The 23,288-nt window shown below is 40.1% G+C and overlaps 1 protein-coding gene across 1 annotated transcript; it reads right to left on the bottom strand.

Moving 5' to 3' along the window:
- Window positions 1-4,676: 4,676 nt before the first annotated feature.
- On the bottom strand, window positions 4,677-21,543 carry thop1 (thimet oligopeptidase 1). The gene is made up of 14 exons (XM_022759069.1): window positions 21,531-21,543; window positions 19,193-19,399; window positions 16,117-16,265; window positions 15,341-15,448; window positions 14,007-14,109; window positions 13,770-13,927; window positions 12,920-13,055; window positions 12,215-12,357; window positions 9,819-10,042; window positions 8,802-9,003; window positions 8,206-8,392; window positions 7,042-7,170; window positions 5,612-5,748; window positions 4,677-4,971 (listed from the first exon to the last, which is right to left on the bottom strand). The coding sequence occupies exons 1-14, from the start codon at window positions 21,541-21,543 to the stop codon at window positions 4,810-4,812; spliced, it is 2,058 nt and encodes a 685-aa protein (XP_022614790.1). The 3' UTR covers window positions 4,677-4,809.
- Between the last annotated feature and the right edge of the window lie 1,745 nt (window positions 21,544-23,288).

Below are 23,288 nucleotides of genomic sequence, written 5' to 3'. Positions count from 1 at the left end.
ACTACAATGAATTTTTTTCCCCTGTGGCACTCAGAAACCTGTGTGGTAGTTTGGGATGTAAGATTGTATTGTAGTTTCTGAGGTACTTTACCACAAATTTTATAGTACAATTATGAAAAAAATAAAATAGCATATAACATGAAAGTTAATCATTTATTCACTCCTTTGTTCACTGCGTTAGTGTATGCCTCTGTCACTGTGTTGTGACCACATGCTGGCTGTGCAGACGGTCTCAGCCCGTTCCTGAATAGGGTTCCTTGAAATGGGATCTTATCTGAGTGACTTGTAGTATTTTAAGGTTGCTATAAATGATGGTGTTGACATTGACCTTAACTCTTTCTAAGGTCCAGCAGTTGGCCATTGGATGACTAGACTAAATAACAGATAGCCAATCGTGTGTTTTTGCTTTTTCCTGGAACTTTATAAATGCTGAAATGTGTAAACTGACGAGGGGGCATATCTCTTTGACCTCTGACTCCTGTAAGGTGTTGTCAACAGATTAATCTTATTCTTTAACCCATCAGTGATTTGTTTGTCTGAGTCTTTAATGAAGCAATTTCCATCAGACAATAAACATTCCAAAATACAAACCATAGAAACATATGGTACCAGTACCACAGAGTCAATGGTACATCACCACAAAACCCTTGTACCACATAATACCCCATGACTTGTGGTACTGTCCTGTGGTAAAGATCCTAAAATACTAATGATACACAAGCTAGTCTAATGACAACTATCACAGTAACACAAAAAGTATCACAGAACTCAGAATTTAAACTTCAGCACATCTAAACAATTGACAATAACTGGTTTATTTGGTTTTAAATGTTTTATTTCACCAGTAATGATCTAAAGGTTAATAATGTCAGTTAACATGACATGAAATATTCTAATTACATGGACATTAGGTTCTGACAGTTTTACATTAAACAAACATGTAATTATGGCTTTAATAAACTTATAACCTGGCTAACCTGAACCAAACCGCTAAAATGAACTGTTAGCTACAGCACACTTTAAATTAGTTACATCTAGTTTTTAAACATCAACACATTTAATGATAATTTTTTTATTTGTAATAGTACATGGTTTTGTTAATAATGGTAGCCTATATAATTTTTCAATTTAACAGATAACCTGAACCAAACATTTTGAGCTAAACTTTGCTAAACCAGAATATTCAGTTAGCTTTGAGTTAGCTTCTAAGTCCAGTATTCTGTTGGCATAATGGGAATATCAAGAAATCCTGCTAGAATTCAGTGTTCACATATGTCCCAAGATGCCAGCTTGTAATTACACTAATAACCTAAATTAGCTTGTTTCACATATTTGCATTGGTTTAGATACAAACAAACAGCACATGAATCCTTTAAAATTAGTAAATCAACTATTATTTTGTCAGCAGTTTGCTGACGCAGCATTAACTTCTAGGTTCTGTTTGCTCAGAACAGAGACATCTTTGCTTAGAACAGGGTTTAACATACACACGGAAGCCGCGAAAGGTCATACTCGGAAATATTTTATCCGGACATAATTGAGCTTTATTTTCTCGCGATAACGGAATCTCGGTAACTGAGTTGTGCTTTGGTAGATTCATTGGAGTAAACTCGTAGGTCTTGGTTTGACTCAACTAAACCCAACTATAAAGTTGGATTTGTTGGAGCTGGATTTTTTTCTCTTTTGATGAAATTACTGTATTTTCCCCTGCCTCCAATCTTTGTGCTAAGCTAGGCTAAATGTCCTAGAGACACAGGTGTAACTGATATCCATCCATCTCTGATACCTGCCAATTAGCTGTGAGGCTAATGCTCCTTTAATAAATCGCCTGACCTCGTCCTCTGACGGTTTCAGCACCTTCGTTACCAGCTCGACTGTGAACCACACACTCGATCGGCTCAGTTCACCTGCTCGGGGGCCGTACTCACCTGAGTGTTTACCGGAAAGGGCCGGTGGGAAAAGGTGAGGGCCCTCTGAGGCGTGGGGGGCCTCCGCTCACAGCTGCAGCTCAGCGCTAATTACTCCGAAGACGAAGGATGATAATGAGGATAACAAAGCTACTGTCTAGCTGGAGGACACCTGCTGCACCTAGAGCTGCTACACAGAGACAGTTACAAACCTCAGGGTAAGAAGAAAAACACCTCAAACGTCACACAGGTGTTCATCAGTTACAGGTGTGTCTGTCTGCATGGCCTCAGTTTCGGTTAATATGAAAACTATTACTAACAGTGAAGAGAGAATTTATTTATATTATTTATTTATGATTTCTGTTATTAATTCATTATCATAATTTTGCATTAGTGTTTTTAATGTTTTTGTTTTTGCATCAATGTTTTTATGTTCATTTTATGTCTTTTCATATAATGTACTTGGTGCATGTAATTTCTTTGTTGTAAAACACTACATTTCTTTTGAAATGTGCTATACAAATAAAGTTTATTATTTTTATAACAGTAGGTTATATTTTTAAAAAACGGTTATATTATTATTTTCACTGAACAAGAGTCTGTGTAGAACATAAAATTCAATTTATTTACTTATCTGTTTTTTTGTTTAGTTATTATTTATCATGCTTTGTGGTATTTTTATTGTATGTTTCCTGATAATAAGGGTTAGAGCTAGGTAATAACTGAGTGTAATAAATTACACCACTTTTAGGAAACACAATTTCAAGCTCAAGAAGGTTAATAAGATTTTGCATAATTTTAACAATGCTCTAGGACTTAATGTTTCTAACTATTATTCAGGCAACTTTCAACAGCTGTCCTGAATAGTTTCAGGAAACCTAAATGCCAAGAAAATGAATCTGAAAATCTCTTTACAGGACCTTTCTTCTCCTGACTGAGAAAATATTAAAGGTAAACTGAGCAGAGGTTTGGCCTTTTGCAGCTGTCAGAGCTCTTCTTTGTGTCTTCCGAAGAGTTAAAGTGACAAACTATGTTATAGACAATTTTTTCATAATAAAAGTCACTGTTCAGCTGCCAACTCTAAAACCGGATACTGGGGCCTAATTGAACATGAAGAACCATGTGATGTAAACACAGTACTGACAGCACATGCAGCTGATTAGACAGCATTTTGTTGACACATCTTCTGACTAATTTTCAAAGACAAATATTAGTGTCATTGGAATCAATATAAACAAAGAAAAACACCAAAGTTGACACAGGATTTCTTCCATACTCAGCTGCTGAGGAAGAAGTCCTTTAATGGAAGAGGTAAACTTTGTTTCATTACACCTGGTTGACTTTCTCAGGAGTCAGTCAAGGTCTTCTCTGTAAGCCGAGTCTAAACAGTAAGCGGAAGTCAAGTTTATGCTGCTTGGTGTTTTAATAAAGAGAAACCCTGAACAGAAGCAACAGGCAACAAATTGTTTGTGCTCATGTTAAACCTGCTCTCTCTCCTGTGAACAGTTTTACCTTCAGGCTGTTTTTTTTTTTTTTTTAAAGCAGAGCTGTTGACATGCAGCTCTCTAAGGACATTACATCATAAACTCCAGCCGGGAAACACCACCTCTGTACCTGCTGACAGCCACTGATACTAGTAACCAGCCCTTCAGACTCTTATCAGTCTGTGTGGGACCTGTCTGTAGAGTATGTGGACGGTCTGAAGCTCAGCGCCTTCTACATCATTTAATGGAGTCTGAAAAGACCCATTTAGGAAAAGAGGGCAGAGCCACAACCACCACAGCAGGTGACACCTCTCAGTCAACAAACAGATCTTAAAATTCCTCTCCACACGTTTTAAACTGTAAAGATCCTCTGCTCTGATTAATAGTTTAACAAAGTTTTCACTCATTAAACTGGGTCTGAAGTTCATCTTCCCCACCTCCTGACTGAGAAAGTATCAGAGCATCAAGATGGTTAGAGGAGGAAACATCAGAGAGACTCAGCCACATGTTTGAGCCTCAGTCAGACCCAGACTCAGATGAGGAGTCTGTTGAGACCAGAACCAGAGACTAGCAGACGGATCAGAACGGTTAGCGTAGTTAGCATCTTTTATTTGTTTATGTTGTTTGTTAGCTTGTAACCTGCAGTGGCTGACACAGTGTTAGTGGTTGTGCTAATGCTAACTGTCTCTCTCTGTACTGACAAAATGTCAGGTTTATTTAGCCCCACCCCCCGTCCCCACCAGTTGACAGGATTGGTTCCTTAGGTTTGTGACATATGAAACCCTGGCTGTCTGAATCTGTTTTTATGAGACTGTCTTTGGTTCACTGCAGTTCAAGGTGGAAACCCTCAGTCATGGCATTGATGATTATTTCACTCATCATATGTCTTATATAAAAAACATCATATGGACGTTAACAAGGTCAGGAGTTGAAGGTTTTCCTCTTCACTTCAAATCATTCAGTTTGATCAGAGCGTCTAGAAATCAACATTGATGTGGAAACTCGTGGAAAAAGATTGTTGAACTAAACATCTGCCAAATGAACCTGTGGAGGCTCTGTACTCAGTTTCACAGCTGGTATTCACATCTATATCTATGTATCTAAACTCTCTGTTTTTGGGGCTCAAAAACTACAGTCATGTGGACGGAAGAGGAAACAGGAAAAGCGATGAGGTTTAAAATGAAGACAAAGCCTATGCTACCTGTATGAGGAAAAAAAAAAAGATGACTGCCAAATCACTGCTTTGTGTTTTCTGGTATTCATACACAGAAATCACCTCAAATCATTTTATTTACGGGTCGTTTTTTCCATGTTTGGAACATTTCTCTGTTTTTTTTTTTCTAGAAAATCTCCTCAGTTCGTTGTTATGTGGGCCAGTGCTTTTGGGGGGGTGGGGTGGAGCCGGCTGCTGTGATTGGTCAGCAGGGACACGGCGTGCTGGTGCCCTGCTCCACCATTAGTCCTTTGCTCAGCAGGAACGCTTCCTGTTTGGGTTCCCGCCCGAGGAACTTCCTCAGCATCTCGGAGGCGTCCTCAGAGCCACCGGGCCGCAGGATGAACTTCCTGTAGTCCAGACCCACCTGGAGGACCAATCAGAAGACAGAAACTAAGTCAGTCAACATCTGCTCTGCAATCCAGGAGTCGTATTCATGAAATATCCTCAGGCTAAAAGTAGCTCCTGACTGACTGAATTAACAATGAGGCATCAGGTCAAACTTTAGTTGTGTGACTTTAAATGAATTTTTTTTTTTTTTTTACAGTGACGGTATGAAATTGCAGTTAAATAAAAACTGATGTGATTTATTGGCTCAAAATCGGAATGAAAGTGAGGGACAGTCCTGGTCTACATATGTTCTGGGAGGAGCAGCCGGACCCATAATGTCGGTTAATTAGTAAATGTAATGTGAAATTAGTCTGTTGATTCTGACACCACAGACATCGACAGAGACTGAATGAAAGATTTGATGAGGGATTCGTTGGAATGAACCAACATGGACCCAGCCATCAGAACCCATCACTATGTACTACTGAAGTCATTTTCAGACCCTGCATACAAGCTGTAAAGTCACCAATGTAATGCTTTTTTTCCCACTTGTTTCTCTCAGTTTTATACTTTATATTATTTGTTGTCTGTTTTTATGTTTGTGTCAACGTATCTGTTTTTCTTTACAGTATCTTGTGATTTGAGCACAGGATGAATAGACTGTCCTCAGATCTGACCTTGGGGTTCATGATTCCCTCCTGCTTGAAGCGAGCATAGAACATGTCCATGGAGAACACCTCGCTCCACAGGTAACCGTAGTACTGAGCATCATAACCGCCGGCCAGGTGCCCAAAGGTTGCTGGCATGTTGGTTCCTGCGGGACACCCGGGAGAGGTCAAAGGTCAGAGAGATCAGAGGCGGAAGCAGTGAGGATAAAGTCTGGAGGCTCAGTTATATTATTTTATCACCTGACTATCCAATCTACAATAAAACAGAAGCTGCAGCTCAGAGTAAATCAATGTAAAACTTCCTGAAGAAACAGTTTCAGCAGCAGGATTTACAACATGTCACAGAAATTTAATCTTCTTAATCTAAAGTTTTTAATCTGATTTGTTGTTTTATTTGATGCATGATCACATTCTGTCCATTTTTTTAAACTTATAATCAACACCACTTTAATTTTTGTTGGAATCTAATTATATAAATACTGTATACTTTGGTGAAATGTTTCAGATCAAACTGTCACTAAAACTCGTGACTCGTGTGAGCATCAAAAGTCAGTTGTTGGTTCTGTTGTAGTTCTGGACTGGGCCACTGGGTGGAGCCCTTTCCTGTCTGATGAGATGAGATCAACAGTCTGCAACCTAAACATCAGTCATTTCAGTCATTGATCATTCTCTTTAGTCTCTTTTAAATCCCTCTTAAAGATATATTTTTACAGATGTGCGTTCTCAGGGCTAAGCGTCTCAATCTACTTCAAACTTCTTAAATCTATTATTATATTAAGTCATTCTCCTGTTTATTTTATTGCTTAATTTAATCTAATTTTACTGAACCTCATTGTCACACTTTTCTCCGCCCCCCAATGTTGAAAAACCTTGAACTTTTCAAATGTGTATTTTTTTTTTTTTTTTTTTATCATTCATTTTTATTGTTCGTCCTCAATTTTATCTTGTAAAGCACTTTGTCACTGTGTTTTGAATGATGCTATATAAATATTATTATTATTATCATCATCAGCTGAGGAACAATAGATTCAAACCAAACGTCAGCAGTGAGATCCACTAGCCTTGTTCTTAAACACTTACTTTAGAGCTTCACTGTCAGACCTACACACTTCAGCTTCATCATCAACATTTAAATGAGAGGGTTTGAAATACATACATTTTAAATGGTTCAAATATACAGAAGACACAAACACATACATAACAACCAGTAGGCTAATCTGGTGTCGTTCATGTAACTTCAGGCCCTGAGCGGGCAGACAGGTGAGGGGTGTGTCCTGTACCAGACAGGCCTGACACCATATTTAGTCCAAAAAAGGAAAAGTGCATCTACCCACACTTTACAAAACTCATAAAACATCACTATAAAAACTTGTTAACTGAGAAATCCTCATTCATTCATCCTGTAAATAAACTGGTGATGAAAGTGTTTAAAGTGTCACCTGGTGAAGCAGGGATTCCCAGGACGTCCTGACAGAGGCGTCCGTACTCTTCTGCAGGGTCTAGTCCGTTCCTGGTGTGAAGAGCCTGATCCACTTTAGCAAGAACGATCTGCCTCAGGTTAAACAGACCTGCAGGAGTCACAGTGATCACAGTGAACAATACAGACCAGACACCCTGACACAAGTTCACCTTTTGTAGCATCAGACACACGTGTCACTCCACAATGTTTCACCTGTCTGTCTGTCTGTCTGTGTGATTGTTTGTTTGTTTGTTTGCAGGGTGACACAACAAGTCCTGAACCATTTTTCACAGAACTTAGTGCAGCGATGAAACATGGACCAGGTACATTTTGGGACAGATCCTGATCATTTACTATGAATTTGAATTTTTTTCTATGAAGATTGGTGCATGTTGTTTGACGTTGGCCTTGACAGAGATCTGACCTCTGACTTCCTTCTAGTTACTTTTCTGTAAATCCGCCATGACGTGTCAAAGTCCTCTTGTTACTTCAGTTTACTGTTGCGACATATGTATGACAAACTTCATCACGTCTTCTCCTCATGCACATGACAAGTTTTGAACGTCAGCCCAGATTAAAACCGACATCATATCAGTGGTTCTCAACTTCTTCAGCTTGTGATCAATTAAAAACAAGAACTGTCTCTGGTGATCCATTGTCCACGTTTGACTGTTTTTAATAAGTCAACCAAAAAGTGATTTTTTTTAATATATTAAATGATTTATAAAATCCCAAAGAGATAAACTTAAACAGTAATTCATGAGAATAAAAACAAAGATAAGAGCCGGTCTAAAAACAATTCTCTGTGCACTGTAAAAGTATCTTCCTTTCCTGTCAACATCCTGTTAGTTTGGAGCATTATATGAAATTAAGATTCTGCAAAAAATTCATCTGAGGCACTAAAAACTGGATAGAAATGAACTTCAACTGACAGAAAGAGGAAGTGACTGACTGCTGAACGCCATGATGATCCACCAGGGGTCTGTGATTTAGTATTTTATCACTGCGAACTCCCTCATATCACATCAGACAAGTTTTTAATAGATCCACGGTCAGTACTGCACCAGCTGCGTTTCCTGTGTAGTACTCGTGGTTCTGCAGTAGTAGTAGTAGTAGCAGTGGTAGTAGTAGTAGTAGTACGTGCCGGTGTTGGCGAGGCGGGACTTGATGAGCTTGTCGAGCAGCTCGTCTGGGATGCTGTTGCCAGTCTTGTAGTGTTTGGACATCCTCTGCAGAGGCTCCTTCTCCCAAACCCAGTTCTCCAGCATCTGAGATGGAGCCTCCACAAAGTCCCGCTCCACATGAGTCCCGCTGAACATGGCATAGTCCGCCTGCAAACACACTTATTTCACTCATTGTCTCAAAAACTAATTCCACCCAAATCTCTGTTTTAAAAACTGTTTCTGTCTTTACTCATTGTTCTTTGAACCAAAGCTGCTGCTCTCAGTCATGACTAAAAGCTGGATGACACTACACTGACTTCCAATAAACAAATACTGAAACTACCAGCCCAGATCATATCGTTTGTTTTGATTCTGAAAATGAAATTTGAGATTTATTTTATTCAGCTAATACAGTGATACAGACGTGATGCATCACTACTGAATCATTAGTACATGTTCTGTATCTCCACAGAACCCAAGCTGCTGCTCTGACCTATAGACGTGGTTAAACATTAAGACCCAAACATGGCGTCTACAGAAAAGTGTTTCCTGCTGGAGACCAGACTTTTAAATTCACCTCAGCGCAGAGTTGGTGCATGACGTGGCCGAACTCGTGGAAGTACGTCTCCACCTCGTCGTGCTGCAGGAGAGATGGAGCGTCGGCCGTCGGCTTGCTAAAGTTGGCCACCATGGCCGCCACCGACATCTGCCGTGTGCCGTCGGGCAGCAGGCAGCCAGGCTGGAGGCCAAAGCAGGCGGCGTGACCGTACTTCCCCTCCCTGCACAGGACAGGTAGGAGAGGAGACAATGAGAACACCTGAGGACATTCAGACAGAGCTGACACACTTCACTGCTTAGTGAGTTACAGCTACAAATCTGGCAACTAATGATACAGAAGTGCCTGAAAAGCATCAGCCAAAAATACTTTTTTCTTAAAAAAAGAAAAGTCACGTTGGCCACCTCCAGCAGACGTTCCAAACTCTGTACTTCAGTTGCTACACTGATGGAGACATTGACAGCAGAGTTAAACACACAGTCCGTCACTTCTGCCTCTAGGGGTCTCTCAATCAAAACAATAAGAAAAATTGCTGTCGGGTGATGTCATGAAATAGTATGGGAACGTGGGAGTTGTTGTCTTTACCACCATTACTGTAAGCTCCTCCCAGTTTGACCAGGTGATTATAACAGGTAGAAACACTGATTAAAGCAGTTTGACTTTAAAACCAGAGATCCACAGATGCTCTTCAGTGGACACAGGACTAAAATCCTTCATCTGGCTCAAATACAGAGTTGAGAACCACCAGGTGTAAAAAGTGTATGTGGATTAATAATAGATAAAAGTCAATGTTGAGCTTTTGTCCGTTTTCTGATCCTCACATTCAGCTCAACTCTTCTTGTTTTACTGATACAGTTTGATCTGTAATTGTTTTTAATTGTTGTTGTTGTTCATGTGTGGTGATCATTGTTTATATCTGTGAGCAACAGCCCGATTTTTACATTGGCCTCCCTCCTCCTGGATGCAGGACAGAGTGTGTTCATAAATATACTGCTGACAAAAGAAGCTAATTAACAGGACCGCCGTGTGAGTCCTCACCTGGGGTAGAGGTCCAGGTAGAACTGGCCGACCATCTGTCCACTGCTGCGGTCCTTCACACAGTACAGAGTGACGTCAGGATGCCAGACGGCAGCTCCCTCCACCAGCTTGAAGGACAGACCGAGGAGCTCCTGGTAGATGTCCAGCAGACCCTGAGTCACCACCTCCATGGGGAAGTACTCCTTCAACAGGTTCTGGTCCACAGCATACTGGGTCTCCTCCACCTGGGGGGGGGGTTTAAGATTCAAAACCATCAGTGCCTGATTTAAGCTTTCAATGTCATTTTAATATCACATTGTTTCAGTCACTGGCAAGAATAATGACAAACGTGCTATTCAGATATGACAGTGGTGGTAAACTTTCATTACTCAAAGAAGTAGAGCTGCACAATTAATCGAAATATAATCAAGATCTCAATATGATCAAGTGTAATATCCAAATCACAGGAGTTGCAATTTTTTGATAAAAGTAAAATATGTCACATTGTTGTGCATTGTTAGCACTATAAGTGTTGTGGTGCTACAGAGACGCCCGGACTACAAATTGTTTGGTACAAGACAAAAGAAGAAAAATCACAATATTAAAAAAAGAATTCAAAAATGACAATATCATCATTTTTATATTTTTTTCAGTGAAAATGAAATCGTGACTCAATATGATTTTTCATATGATTGCAATATGATTTTTTTTGCATATCGTGCAGCCCTAGACTAAAGTCAAATATATTTAAGTGTTGTTGTATCTATTAATAAGAGCTACATATTAATCCAGTTACAGTAATAGTGACAAAATGTTATGAGCCTGTTACAACAGAATAAAATCAGAGAAAATTAAATTATGTTCAACAATGTTTGATATCTGACTGAGGACCTTCAACACTGACAGCTCTTGTTAATTATATAAGCTATAATTAAAATTGAGGTATTTGTGATTTAAATCCAGATTCCAGTGTAAATATGATTCATCATTCAGACCTGTGACCAGTAAACCATCCAACAGTTTCACTTTGACGCTTTGTTTCATTTGATGTTTGTTTCTAGTAATTTGCAAACCTAGAGAAATACATAACTTTATTATGATAACGCTCAGTGTCATGTGGTCTACTGTCAATGACATCATATCCTCTATGAGCATGGGCCTGGATTGTAGTTGCCTGGCAGGAGCTCAAAAAGGACTTTTATCTAGTTTTACGCTACATACACTTTTCACACCTGATGAAGGATTTTAGTTATCGGACGTCTGGATCTGAAGTTATCAGAGAAAAAAAGCAGGAAAACGTTAGATAGCTCAGCTCCCAGCAGCTGGAGAAGTGGGGGTGGGGGTGGAATGCGGGCCACGGGTCGGACTGGTAGGACTAAGCCTCTGTGGTATACGCTCCAACAGGTGAGCAGCTCAGCCGGGGCGCCACGAAATAGTGATTTTTAAAGGTAAACTGCTTTCTGTGTGTTTCTGCCGGTTTTGATCCCCTGATCTGTTTGTTATGGAGAGGAGGACACCTCTGTGGATAATTCAGCTGCTGGTAAAAACCTGCTGAACGTCTGCTTCATAAGTTATCAGAGAAACAAAGGTAAGCAGTCTCAGTTTCAAGCTACTCCAAGACGTCCCGTGTCCGCTGAAGGGGATGACATGTGGGCTACGGGTCGGACTCGGACCTGGGCAGGTAGGGCTAAGCATTTGTGGTAAATGCTCAACCAGGTGAGCCGCGGCAGCACCCACAATCACTGATTTTTAAAGAGAAACATCTGGTTCATAAGTTATCAGAGAAACAATCAGAACAAAGGTCAGCATCAATCTCAGCTCCAACTCTTCCCTAAGTGTCTGTCCTCCGTACAGCGTCGCTCCAACACCGACTTTAAATGTCAAACTGCTTTATTCAGTGTTTTTTGAATCACCAGGTCTGTTTGATTTCCTGAACCACTGACACTGAAGGAATCCAAACCGGGAGGAGCTTACGGTAATGGTGGTCAAGACAACAACTCCCATGATCCCTCGCTATTTCATGACGTCATCCACCGCCGTCTTTTCTTGTATTCTTCTTTTATTGTTTTGATTGAGAGAGCAGAAGTAACACACTGTGCGTTTAAACTCAAGTTGTTGTTGATGAATTTAGAATATTACGCTCAGGATGGAAAAACAGCAGCTGTGTTTGTGTTTACGGATTCAATTTGAATTAAACTGTGAATTTGTCTTGTTGGATATTCATTTTTTAGTTTGTACTTATGTAAATTTGTTTTATTTTGTAATTCTACATTGGAAGTGCTTTGTCTCTGATGTCACTCCTGTGTCCTGCAGGGTCTGGCTGTGGTTCGTCTTCTGGAGGAGGGATTCTTTTTTTATGTCTCTGATCTTTGTAAACATGTCTGTGGTAACAGGTGACCCAGGTGTGCAGCCCTCACCTGGGTCATGAAGTAGCGGGTGTCCCAGGCGTGCAGCTCTCCGTTGAAAGGCAGGCCTCTTTTCTGACACTCCTTCTCCTTCAGCTTGAGGATGACCGCTCGCTCTTCAACACCCAGAGGCTTCAGCTTACAGGCCAGCTCCTCTGAAACACGACAGAGAACGAGAGGAAAGAGTCAGGAGAGGAGAACAGCTGCGTTCATGCACGGTGAAGTCCCAACACTGAAGTGAATGACTTCACGGTATCTGATCACCTGCAGAGGTAAACTCTCTTTGTTTGACCTCTCGACGCCTCGCAGCAGAAATAAAACACTAAATGCTTCCAAACCGTTTACAGCAGAAAACATGAAGCCAAGTTTGGTGATAGGACAGAATTTCAATCATCAGTAGCTTCTTGTTTCAACAGTTACTTCACTGTTTGTTTCAAGTCTTATCAGGTGACAGCAACACAGATAAGATGATGATAACTGCCTGGACACAGAGGAGGAGGTCTGGAGCTGTTAATGTTACAGGATGTTTGCTTTTGTGTTTTGGTTCATAACAATAAACACAGGAACCGTACTGCGGGTCAGATAGCTTCAATAAGAAAGGAAGATTTCACAATAAAATATAACTAGAATACAAATATTACAATGTGCAGTTAGAATAGTGGAATGTGCGACAGTTTGTAGTATGAAAATAAGAAGAACATGAACAACAGGACTCACCTAGGAAGCAGGCCACCTTCTTTCCAGATTTGGCCATGTTCATTTCCAGGACGAAGTCGGCGTGTGTGCTGAAGCCGAGCAGAGAACTTTTCTGGGCCCGAAGCTCCACCAGCTCCTTCAGGATGACCGAGTTCTCCTGGAAACACACGGGGCATTAAGACAATGGTTCAGGCCTTTAAAGGATCATTACAGGATGCTGCTGCTCTTTTTAACAACCTCACCATGTTCCCAGGTCTCAACAGTGTTATTATTACTGATAGAAATGAGACTCAAGCTGTAATAAACCAGAATAATCCTGAAACTAAAACAGAATTTAACACGGTCACATCCTTCAGGACGTCTCTGCTAACAGCTGCATTACAGACAACAATTATTTTCATACAGTCAGAGTCAGGGACAGGGTCAGAGAGTCAGAGACAGAGTCAGGGACAGAGTCAGAGTCAGAGACAGGGTCAGAGAGTCAGAGACAGAGTCAGAGAGAGTCAGAGTCAGAGACAGGGTCAGAGAGTCAGAGAGAGAGTCAGAGACAGAGTCAGAGTCAGAGACAGGGTCAGAGAGTCAGAGACAGAGTCAGAGAGAGTCAGAGTCAGAGACAGAGTCAGAGACAGAGTCAGAGTCAGAGTCAGGGACAGAGTCAGGGACAGAGACAGAGACAGAGTCAGGGACAGAGACAGAGAGTCAGGGACAGAGTCAGAGACAGAGTCAGAGACAGGGTCAGAGAGTCAGGGACAGAGTAAGAGACAAAAACAGAGATGGGGACAAAGACAAAGTCAGAGACAAAGACAGAGATGGGGACAGAGTCAGGGACAGAGTCAGAGACAAAGACAGAGACAGAGTGTTCCTGTCTCACCCCTTTACAGCGGGAGTTGAAGGCCTCCTCCAGCTTCCTGCGGGTTTCTGGGACGAAGCATTTTTTCATGGTGGGGAAGTAATGAGGATACTTAAGAGTGACCTTCAGCTTCTCTCCGTCTTTCTCTAGAGAGCTCAGGAAGTCCTCGGGAAGGCCACCTGAAACAGACAGGTCTTAATAGACAAAGAGGAAGACCAGGTGGGACTGACTGAAAGGTCCAGGGGGCAGCAGACTCACCCAGCTCGTCTCGGCTGAAGGAGAGACTGGTGGTGTCCTCGTTCAGGTTCTTGTTGAAATCGATGCAAAGGTTGCTCAGCTTCTTCTTGATAGTTTTGATCTCCTGTTACAGAAGAGTGAAAAAGGAGGAGGAGGAGAGACCACAGAGAGTTTGAAACCAGACCTGAGATCAGATCTGAAAACAACGATACGCTGCGAGACAAGAGAGATAAGTCAGTCAGAGATTTTGATGTTACGTTTGCGCTACTCTCTTAATATACCTGGTTTAATGAGACCTTTATGGGAAATGTTGCTGATCAATGAACAGAATTGATTCATGGGAATATTGGGTTTGTAGGTTATTGCAGATTTTTGTATCAATGTTAAATAAACAGGGATAAGAGGATTTGACCCATGTTCCTCAGCAACCGATAGGCAGCATAACCATTACCACGGATAACAGTTTCTCTTAATGATGTGAAATAACGAATATAAATTATAAATTGATCACAGACGTCCTGTGTTGTAAAGCTTCACACTCGTGAGGAGAATCATCTGTTACATGTTGCTGCTGAGCTAATCCACAGCATCAGTACTGGACTGGTTTAACTGCAGAACGTCTGATTCGTTTCTGTTACTTGATTTGTTTGTTTTGGGTGAGTTAGCAGTCAGAAATGTCTCAGCTAGAGCTGAACAGAGCTGCAACTGAGTAAAACAAATAAAAAAGAAAATCAGTTAACATTTCAGTTAATGACAGAGCTGCTTCAGCCTTCATTGTGAAGAGAGCTGTGCTTTTCAGCCACAGTCTTCATGTAAACCTCTGACATGAAACTGCTGTTTTATCAAATTTGAAGATTTTTTTCATTCTGGAGTTGAAAAGAGGTTTTTTAAATCCACAATAAGACTCCGCACAGACATTATAGAAAATACTATAGGAAGCTATTCACAAAATATTATTGAAATCTTTATGAGTATGCGAGTATACATTACTTATACTTCCAGATGGTCGGTCAATATTAAAGGACAGACTAGAGTCACCTCCTGGTGGTTGTCTGCCTCCTCCACTCAGACTAGTTTCAGGTTATATCCCTGTTTATCCAGAGTCAGAGAAAATATGAACCATCTGTGTGAAATTTTTTCCATAATTGCTGTGAAGTCTTGAGTAATGGCTAAAAAGTGAGAGCACCATGACCTTGACCTTTGACATTTAAGCACCAAAATCTAATCAGATTTAGTATACTATAGAATTCACTACAGAATTTGAAGGTGATGAAGCTCGACCAATGATTCTCTTTGCTAAAGGGAACACTGGCTTTCCTTTTTAAATGTGTCCTGCGTGAAGAAGCAGTGGTCACCTCTTGTGTCTCTTTGGGCAGGTGGAGGCCATTCCTCTTCCCCAGTTTGATCAGTCGCTCCATATAACGCTTGGACTCTGCTGTCAGGCTTTCAGGATCGATCTTCTTCTGCACAGAGAGACAAAAACACTCAGTGAGAATGAGGAACATCCGACAGAGTGGATGCAAATCCTAAACTAAAACTGAAATGAGAAGTACTGCAACTTAAATGGGTTTTTACCTCAAAGAGACAAAACTGGTTTAAAAATATTCTTTGGAACTTGTAAAAGCAGTACCTGATTTCTTCCTTCTTCTTTTTATTAGTGACTTTGCATAACAAAAACTAGTGTGACACGAAGAGAACATATAATGGACAGATATATATGCGCCAACAAAAATATGTAATAATAATTTATATGATATCCTGTCGATAAAAATAAATAAATAAATAAATCTCACGACAAAAAATATGTTCATATGGTATTATAAAATATATGTAAATAGAATAAGAGATAGTGCAGCAGTAGCTGATTTTCTACTACCGTACTGTTTCTGATAGTGTTAGTTCACCAGTATAGAGCTGAAATGTCAGCAGGTCTGGTATAAAGGTATAAAGGCCATATGTTCTTCTGTCGCATCAGGTTCAGGTAGAACATGAGTCTGGAGCTGAGCAGAAGTGTCCCATGTGAGAAGGGGGAAAAAAGCAGGAGACTAGGATGGCCGACAGACCTATCAATCAATCATCTACCTATCGATCTGTCTGCTGATTGGTCAACAGTGCTGTGAGGTCAGCTCACCTCCAGGGCGACGATCCTCTGGTAGACGTCCTCCCTCATGCTCATCTCCACGTCGAACTCCGACAGGCGTTTGTCGGCCTCGGTGCTCGCCGCTCGGACCTCCTTACTCGGAGACACGTGTTGCGGGAAGTCCAGCATGTTCCTCTGGACTGAGACACAGGGGCGGGGTTATGCATGACAGTTAGACGTGAGAGGGGCGGGGTCAGTTAGAAGAGATGGAACATAACATCACTCTGAATTTGATGGATTTATTCAACTGAACTGTCTAAATCCAACAAGATCTAAGGTGACTGGAACTGCAACCATCATTATTATATTTTTATTAGTGATTAATCTGCCGCTGTTTTTGTCAATAATGATGCCACACCTTGTTTTTCTGGCAGCAAGTAACTAATTAAAACCAAACTTATCACAAACATGAACACTTGAACATAAATCAACATGATAAAAACGACCTGAAATAACCATCTTTGGGAAAAACGTATTTAACGTGTGCCACTACAGCCAGCCACCAGAGGTGACTGAAACTTTTGGGCTTTAGTTTTAGAGAGGGATGTTGTCCATCTTTACACACAGGCATTGGTCAAAATTTAAAGAATTTTCAAAATGTTCACTTATTTACCATCTCAGTTTCAATTTAGCATCTCGTTATTTCAATTTATATTCTCTTAAATTTGATGCAGCATTTCATACATTCAATTTAGCACCTTGTGATTTCATTTTACTGTCTCATAATTATGCCTCAGTATCTTCTATTTTGATATTTTGTTTAAGCAGCTTAATTTTATTTTCTGTGATTTCTTGAAATTCAGTCACAATTTGGATTCAGTCTCATAATTTCTCAGTAACTTCTGATTTAGAATTTTGAATATTTGTCTAAGCCTCTCATTGCAAAATTGTGCAATTTCCACTTTATTATTTTCAATTTCTCATATAGTACTTTGAGCTTAGCTCAGAATTTATCCTAGGACACTTTTCATATAGACCAGGTCTATTTCATTTTAAAACATAAGACATGATGGTGGTTATCCCTCGTACATTTGAAGCCCCTCCGCACTAGATTGATGATAAATAACCAACCGCCAGCAGATGTTAGGGACATGTCATCAGGTGTAGACTGTACTCTGAAGTATCTCATAATTTAGACTTTTATCATGTCTTTAATTTCACTGATTTTCTCTTTCTCCCACAGTGATAACCAGCACTGTGCTTATTTTCCTTCTTGCAGGCTCTCAGTCATCACTAAAAGTTTTTACAGCGATGAGAGTTTGTGTGATCTGATGATAAAATCAGAGCTGCGGTAAAAATATTTCTATGTTGGAGGTGTTTTCAGGTTTTCAGCTGCCTCCAAACAAAGCCTCCGAGTCTATTGTAAAAACTGCAGCTGGTTCAGCTGCTTTCTCTACAAACTGCTGACGTGTCTTTACCTTCACATACTGACTGTGCTGACTCAGAGCGTCACTGCAGAGCTCACAATGGACCAATGACCTGCCCGCGCTGTCAGGTTCATGCTGTTTTCCCTCTTTACGTTCAGGTTCATTGTCTGTCAACTGTACAGAAGTATCTGGAGGGTCAATTAACCTGTGACATTGTTTTAGCTACTATAAGAAACTTTTACACCGACACCTTAGTTTGTCACATTTAAGTCATTTGATTTTTGTCCGTTTTTGTCTTGGAAAACTAAAAAAGTTCTACTTATTGTACATTTTGTAAATATATTTTTGAATTTTTTGGTGTTATTTTAAACTCGCCCTTGCTGATGCCTGTGAGTGCTGCCTTTCTGATTTAAGTTACATTATCACAGCTTCCATGTTTGCCCTGTTTGTCTATCAAATCTCAAATATCAGAGAGTCCTTGAACACACCGTCAAGAACAGTTTTAAAAACAGTTCCTGGGATCACCAAGCAGGATTAGCGTGTTAACCAGATCATTTTGGGGTTAAACCTCAGAGTCCATGATAACTAATGCAGCAGGTGTTGTTCAGGATTACAGATCAAAGCTGTGAAAAAAGATGAGTTACTAACCCCACAGGAGCCCAGTACAGATTTAACACTCCATTCTCCTAAGGCGGTAATCTCATCAAAGTGCAGCTGGACAATACAAAACTTAAACTAACTTCAGCTCTGTCAGGGTTTCTACAGGTTCACCATGTAAAAATTATGTTTCTTTTTAACTTTTATCTTTAATTTTTTTTTTCACAATCATACCAGCTAAAATATGAAAGTCTGATGGAAAACCAGAATTACTTTTTCAAAAAGGATTGAACAATCCACTGTCAACAATCACACTTTAAGTTTAGAAGTGTGTGATGTCTCCTGACGGCTGAAATCACAAACAGAAAACATTTTACATCACAGTCTAAAAGAGAGAGACAAGCTTTAACATTTGTAAATGAGATTTCTGACCCTTTAATGCCTACTAAATATGTTTTTGGAGAAACTAAATTCAGTTCTTTTTAAGACTTAAAGACCTGCGGACAGGCCGTCAACGAAGACTCTGTTGGCTGAGCTCACAAGCAGATCACAAACAAACTGCGGATACATTTGTGAGTCCGACAGAGATCATAATTGCAGTGAAGTGATGTGTAAAGCTCTGCTTCTTTTCTTTGTGTAAAGAAATAATAAACTGATCATATTTACATTTTAAACTGTTGGTTTAACAGAATGTTTGAAGTTGAGAACTTGTGCTTTCAGAAAAAGTGATGATCTTTTCTCTTCTAGAAAATCTTTGAAAAAGAGAAAAATTAATCATTTCTGACTCAGAAAGTTGGAAGAACCTCAACCACAAAATCCAAGATGGCTGCTCTGCACATCAACAGAAGTGAAGGCCCTAGTGATAAACTGTTAATCAGCACTTCTGTCTTATTTGTGTCTTATTTAATCAGTCGTACACACAGAACTGTCCAACTTCTGTCTGTCTTCAGACTTCTGTCTGTGAGTAACATGTACAGGAACATGAACATGAACAGGTAAATAAAAAACAGCATCACGCTTTCAGCTGTGAAAACGACCAGACTTAAAGACACTGGACAACATGGGAACGCTTCAGCATGTAGAAAATCACTGTTGACACTGACCGGTGTACTCGACCTCCACGTCGGCGAGCGCCTTCAGCGTGTTCTCGAAGGTGACGCCGTCGAGGTCCAGCGCTCCAACGCGGTCGTACACCTTTTTGGTGTTGATGATGAGCTCATCCGAGAGCTGCTGGATCTGCTCTGGGTTCAGGTCCCAACGTAGCCGGTTCTCAGAGCAGACTGGCACCAGACTGCCAAACACCACCTCACCTGTGACAAGTAAACAGGACAGGTGAGATATAACAGGACATAGGGAGTGCCGATGGACTTTGACTGTGATAGACGATCATCAGAACGATCGCCAATTGATGCTTGATGACTTGAGACGATATTTGGTTTGTTTTCCCATTAAAATAGTAACTTATTATTGGTGTATTAAATCAATACTAAATTTAATTTGCCTGCCAGAGTTTCACGTATATAACCGATATAACCATGATTGCAACATGCAATCACACACTCTGATCAACTGATTGTAATGAAGCTGCTTGTTGTGTGGGGGACCTGCACTGTGATTAAAGAGCGGAGGAGAACGACAGTCGGACAGAACACATCATTTAGTTCAGTTTCTGATCTTGCTGCTTTTTATGTCTGTAAATAAAACTTTTGGAGTAGTTTTGGGCAGCAAAACGGTATAAACTCGGTTTTTTGGTCACTCCTCTTTCTCTCTTGCTCATAGGGTTACATAACGTAACGCCCCCCCCCCATCCACCCATAGATGTAGTGCTCTGGAACGACACTCCACTACTTTTTATAAAATATATAACGTAATCCGGTTTACATTTCTATACAGTTGAAGCGCTTGAAGCTCTGATCATCACTAAAGCCTATGTCATGGAGAGAGCTAATAAAAACAAATGAAATGGTCAAAGTTGTCATAATAACATTAGTATAGACTGAGTAACCCCTAAGAAAACATTCCACATTAAAAGATGCGGGTAGCTGCTGGTAGCCTCTGAGCTGCTCAGTGTATAGCTGTGTCCCAATTCAGGGGCGGCATCGTTCGCAGGACGCGGCCTACGAAGACAGAAACATCCTTTGATTCATCATTCACTTGTGATGAAACTATATTTTGTGGTCTATGTTTTTTCTTTTACTTTGTGTATTTTTGACCGTTATGCACCACAACAACACAACGGCAAATTACTGTGAAAACCTGTTTCTGATTCTGACGGGAAAGAAGAAGATAAGATGGGACATCATGGGGACAGGAAAGAACAGACAGACATAAAAAGACAAGACAGATCAGCGGTGAAGGAAGAACTCAACCCACAGGTGGGAACCACTGATCTAATGTGCTAACCATAACATAAGCTAACAGCTTATAAATGATTTATAAAGTGTTAACAAGCTAATTAATAAACTAGTTACAAACCTTATAAGCATAGTCTTATTGTAAAGTGGTACCAGCTAATTTGTTTTGTGTATTTCCAGGCTTCAAACATAGCAACAACAGAGGGTGAGGAAGGGAGAGCAGCTACTGAAGTGAGAGCTGTATGAGAAGAGGAAGAGAGCAGCCAACATGGAAAGGAAGCTAAGGCAGAGGGGACAAGTGACACTGACAGCAAACACAGAGAAAGCTGTATATATTGTTCAGTTATTTATACGTCACAAAGTACTTGGCAATTAAAATATAAGCAGTTTAGCACCGTATATGGCATCATACACTATATAATAAATGTATATAATAATACCGCCAAATAGAAGTTTTTGGTGTGGACCTGGTCTGATATTATCTATTATAGACATAAACAAGCAGTGAAATGTCCCTATGCATTTTCACAAGGTTTCACAGAGTGACAGTGAGTTTCAGACAGTGTCTAGGCTTTATCTAAACTGTCTAACACGCTTTCACATCAGTAAGAGGAGCAAAAATCGATCGGTTAAGTTTCCCTGAACTTTCCCATCAACTGCCATATCAGTTGCTAACATCAGCTAACGACAGCGCCGTATCTGGGGATGGAATCGTAGCTTCTCCGTTACAGAATTACACATCGCTCAACAGTTAGTTAGCACAGCGAGCTAACACGCTACAACCGGAGAGAATAACGCCAGAATAGCGGCGAACCGAGTGGCACATTTTACCCACACAGCGGCTTCCTTTCGGTCATCATCCACTGAGCCGTTAACGACGTTATTCTTCAGGTGAATTTGAATTACCTGGCTCAGATAGCTGTAGCCCGGAGCACCGCAGCTAGCTAAGGTTAGCGCTAAGACTAAGGTTAAAGCGAATTAACTGTAAATGACAACAGACACAGACAGACAGAAGACCTGTCGATCACAGACACGATTTCTCTCTAAACTCCGTCAGTTACAGTAAAAACATCAGAGGATTATTCACCTGTCGGCCCCATGGTTCAGATTGCGTGCAGGTTCGTTAATGTGCTTCACTGTCGTAGCTTCAGGGTTAGAGCGGCTTGAAAAGGAAACAAGTATTTCCTGTCAGACATTTCAAAATAAAACACTAACTAAGGATTATATATTACAAAAAAACTAAAACCACCAAACTGAAGATTTACAGTAAGACACATAAAGCACAATTATGTACAATGACAATGACAATTTTGATAAATATTTAATTATTCTATGTTGTTTTCCACTTAATGTTTCTTTTACTCTACTTTTTTTTATCTCAGCGATTTCTAATGTGATTTATGGTATTTGTAAATTATTTACTCCATCTCCAACGCAGAAAAACTAATGTTAAAAACAGTTCAGAGTTTTCCCCATATCAAGAGTGATGTTGTCATATGTGTCACCTACAAGGGAATATATTATTATCACATATGTACATCCTCTGCATATATAAAGATATATGTTTATAACATGAAATACCCATTGTGAAAATTGTATATGTACACATATTTAAAAAATCTATATGATGAATTTTTAATTTGTATAACAGGTTGCAACCGTGTATGATAATAATATAAGTTTAATTAATATATGGAAGGTTAAGAAAACTATATTTAAAAAAAGGTGATTTACAACTACATTTGGAATTATTTGTGAACATCACTTCACAATTTCAAAATCATTTTGACCCTAACTTGAGCTGATACAGGTAAGGCATTTCTTTATGGTTGTGGGGGGCCATAAGGTGTGCTACTGGCCTGAGGTGCGTTCTGGCATCCCCATAAAAACACATAATAACAGTAAAAAAAAATAAACTTTCCATTGCAGGGCAAACCAGGACATTTTAGGCAGCTCTTCATAAGACAGTATTCACTAACATTTCTACTTAAAATGAATTTCACTTACCATTATTAATTATTAAAACAGCTGCTGATTTAAAAGTGGTCTCTTTTTAATAGAAACTGAACAATGTCTCAAAAATCAGAGTGTAAAGATTTATTGATGTTACAATTCTACACATTTGTTCATGCCACAATTTACTTTTTCATTTAAAAAAAAGACTCATTCTTTGTGGTGTCCAGAAGATGGTGCTGTAACTTACACCGGTTGTTCACTAGAACATACAGTCAGGTTTCGGTGAGCCTGAAGACTTTGATAAAAGATAATGTGATTTGTGTGTGCAGAATCAGGCTTATGAATAATACATAATACATAAAAGGAAAATACTCCATGTGATATCTGAGAGTCGATTCAGGTTTACAAGCCACACTCCAGAGAAGTGCAGCACAACTTTTGAGTCTAGGATGGGTGAAACACCACATACCTACAAATGGAAACTTCTCTGGGATAAGCCCAGTTTGACATATCTAAGTGCAGTGGTTTTTGAGCTGGACCTGGCCCAGTGGTGTAGGTCTGGAAAAAATAATATCCCCCAAACTGGACACTATCTGCGAGCCAGACCTTATCTAAACTGATGATGGTCCAGAGCTGAGGTTAGTGATAAGGTCTGGTTCACACTAGTGTCCAGTTCTTCTGAAAGGTGCTGGAACATATTGAAGCAACAAAGGAACAAACACAAACTGTTGGCACAAGGTTAGAAGAACACTGCTGTCTAAATATAATTAAGCAATATGCCACGAGAGGGAGTGATGTTGTACTGAATATCAGCACGGCTGTGATTCAGTCATAGGTATAAGGCTGGAGGACAACCTCACGACCTCGAGCTTTTATACAACAGTTCAAC

Source organism: Seriola dumerili, unplaced genomic scaffold (assembly GCF_002260705.1).
Source record: "Seriola dumerili isolate Sdu_G_001 unplaced genomic scaffold, Sdu_1.0 BDQW01000319.1, whole genome shotgun sequence".
In the NCBI taxonomy this organism is placed as follows: Eukaryota; Metazoa; Chordata; class Actinopteri; order Carangiformes; family Carangidae; genus Seriola; species Seriola dumerili.
The sequence above is the reverse complement of the archived record's forward strand: the minus strand, read 5'-3'. Positions and strand labels throughout refer to the sequence as shown.